The sequence below is a fragment of the Arachis ipaensis genome, chromosome B1 (genome assembly GCF_059453495.1).
Source record: "Arachis ipaensis isolate K30076 ecotype BB chromosome B1, ASM5945349v1, whole genome shotgun sequence".
Classification (NCBI taxonomy): domain Eukaryota; kingdom Viridiplantae; phylum Streptophyta; class Magnoliopsida; order Fabales; family Fabaceae; genus Arachis; species Arachis ipaensis.
Genome location: NC_142436.1, coordinates 26,702,253 through 26,705,363, shown reverse-complemented (window position 1 = coordinate 26,705,363; position 3,111 = coordinate 26,702,253). Strand labels below are relative to the sequence as shown.

Below are 3,111 nucleotides of genomic sequence, written 5' to 3'. Positions count from 1 at the left end.
ACTTCAACCAAGGTCTTTCCAAATCCACGACCTTGTGCTCAGAAAAACAGAACAAGCTAGGAAACCACCAGCACATGGCAAACTAGCAGCTAATTGGGAGGGCCCTTACAGATTCACAGAAGTAATCGGAAAAGGAGCCTATCGACTACAAACATTAGAGGGTAAAGATCTCCCTAACACTTGGAATGTATCTTCCTTAAAGTTATATTACAGCTAATACCAGGGACAGGCAAGTACTCTTTTTCCTACTACTAAGATTTTTCCCACAAGGATTTTGCTTGGAGAGGTTTTAACGAGGCTAGCCTACCTGGGCCTTTGGAATCAAAAGTTCTTCAATAAATATTTTGTTTTACCAACTCATTTCTTGCTTCATGCATAAACATATAATTTCGATCTATACTATCAATCCGATCACTCGGATACAATCAGTCATTCTGACTGCCGACCTTAAAAATGGAATCCAATCATTTAATCAGACAACAATCCGATCTAACTCGGAATCCGATCATTCAATCAAACATATATCCGATCTAACTCGGAATCCGATCATTCAATCAAACAAATATCTGATCTAACTCGGAATCCGATCATTTAATCAGACAAATATCCGATCTAACTTGGAATCTAATCATTCAATCTGACAAATATCCAATCTAACTCAGAATCCGATCATTCAATCAGACGAATATCCGATCTAACTCAGAATCCGATCATTTAATCAGACAAATATCCGATCTAACTCGGAATCTGATTATTCAATCAGAAGAATATCCGATCTAACTTGGAATCCGATCATTCAATCAGACGAATATCCGACCTAACTTGGAATCCAATCATTCAACATATCCGATTTAACTCGGAGTCCGATCATTAAAACATGACCAACCTAACTCGAAACCCAGTCATTCTGAATTTACCAATTAGTCAATCAAATATCCGATCTTAGTCAGAATCACAACACTATGATACTATCATAGCCAATAGCTGATCTCATTCACAATCATTGCCAATGACCAAAACACAATACAGTTATTATCATGCCTATGAATCGGCATCCCAAACTCGGCCTACTCATCTTTTCTCAATCAAATTAATGGCAATTCACCATTACAACAAATTTTACCTAAAAAATCTGGCTTCAACCCAAACTCACATACCAGATAAAAACCAACTTATCATACAGCAATAATATTATATTATCATCATAACATGCAAACAGGAACAACAAAGTTTGTCCTCTCCCAGAAAACAGTAGTAAAATATAAGCTACAATAACAAAAGCCAACTAAACTGTCTACACATAAACAATCATAAACCCACCACAGAAGCAAAATAGTTTACCAAAATTAAACTATCAAAAAACAAGCCAAAACATTATTGAACATTCTCATCTCCCTCCTCAGCAGCACCATCATCTTCGACCATCACACCATCCTGAATTACCTTCCCTGGATCCATCGCTGAAAAGTCCACCTCGGGAGCTAGGAATCTTGCCTGCACAGATGCCCTCTCAAATCCTTCAAGGAAGGAATCAAGAATTTCTCCTTGCTTGTTCTTCTCCAACTCCTTAAATTGAGTGGTAACCTCAATCATACGGGCACCCAGAGCAGATAAGTCAGCTTCCTTCTTTTTTAAATCTTCAACATCCTTGGCATAGCTATCCTTTACATCTTTCAAATGCTTTTCAACCTCATCTAACTTTACCTCTAGCTCCGAGATCTTAGCAGTGTTTATAGCCAACTCCTCCTTAAAGCTCGGATCCTCCTTCTTCTCAACAAACTTCCGATGTATTTTTTCACGGCTACGCCCCAAACTCGCCAGCCGCAGCCCAACCACCTAAAGTTCAAAAATTAGTATCCCACAAAAACAGAAAAATTCAAAAACCTTCACTCCAAAATCAAAATTACCTGCATGTACTGATCAATGGCCACATCCCCCACCTCTTCCGCCAAACTAACATCAGACGAGGTCTGGCATACCTCATCAGCAGTGATCATGAAAGGATGATCCTTCCCCCAGAGGGACGACCCCTCACTCCACTCAACAAAACCGTGCAACTTTTTCTGGTTATCACAAAACCTATGAACCTCCTCCATCGGAACATCATCCCTCTCATCATCAGAAACGCCGGACAAATCCACCACATCACCCTTTCTCTTCTTAGCAATAACTTTCCTCCTCCCCGGCCTTGGTTGATCAACCTCGTCAACATCGACCTTATCTGCCTTCGACGAGGATACCTCCTTATCCAACCCTTTGCTCTTCACCCGAGACCTCAAACTCACTGCAGATACACCTGGGTACTTACCACCTGAAAAACAAGCAAAACAAATACACATTTCAAACCTCAAACATGATACCAAAAGCAAATTTACAATTCTTACCCAAGTAAGCAATAACAGCATCTTTATTCTCCTCCCACTGCAACAGGTCATAAACTGAAATCAACTCCTTCTGATCAACAACCTCAGTCAAATACTCAATTACGCACTCATCCCTTGGAGTTATCACTTCAGGCCCCAGAATATTCTACGGCTCCGAACACCACCAAAGAGGGAACTTTTCCCCTAAATTTTTGTCCAAATAAAAGGGAAAATCGGCCTCAGAGTTGCTCACCTTAATGTACATCTCCTTGAAATTCTTAAAAGAAGACTTGTATAGCTTAAATATGGCAAACCTCGGCGAGCTATTAAGATTTACCCATCCGCCTTTCCATACGCCTTTCGCCTGAAATAAGGAGAAAAACAACTCCACTGATGGGATCTCTTCCAGAAACTCCATGAGAATCTCAAACGCACGTAGGAACGCCCATCCATTAGGATGCAATTGGGATGGAGCGCAGTTTAATTGCTTTAGCACTTGACACTCAAAATCACTAAACGGAACCCTCACCCTCAACTCTTCCAATACACAGCTATACATAAAGAAATATTCAAAACCTTCCCCTCTCTGGTAAACTCTATCATCTTCTGAACATAGCAATAACTCCAAACGAACTCCAGACCCAGCCCTCACTACTCCAGCCTTGTCTATGCCACTAACAGCATCAACATCCAGAAATAATAAAATACGACCCTTCACGTCCTCATTTACCCAATCATCATACCAATC

General features: G+C 40.4%; 1 protein-coding gene across 1 annotated transcript; it reads right to left on the bottom strand.

Moving 5' to 3' along the window:
• Nucleotides 1–1,374: 1,374 nt before the first annotated feature.
• LOC148576027 (uncharacterized) lies at nucleotides 1,375–2,435 on the bottom strand. Its single transcript, XM_088502654.1, has 2 exons — nucleotides 1,908–2,435; nucleotides 1,375–1,836 (listed from the first exon to the last, which is right to left on the bottom strand). The coding sequence occupies exons 1-2, from the start codon at nucleotides 2,433–2,435 to the stop codon at nucleotides 1,375–1,377; spliced, it is 990 nt and encodes a 329-aa protein (XP_088358780.1).
• Nucleotides 2,436–3,111: the final 676 nt, after the last annotated feature.

What these genes read in the sequence shown, in the direction of transcription:
- LOC148576027 (XM_088502654.1), bottom strand. Translation starts at nt 2,435, where the DNA reads ATGACCTGTTGCAGTGGGAGGAGAATAAAGATGCTGTTATTGCTTACT. An exon ending in CCATTGATCAGTACATGCAG is followed by an intron (nt 1,837 to 1,907) that starts GTAATTTTGATT and finishes TTTGAACTTTAG; the next exon opens with GTGGTTGGGCTGCGGCTGGC.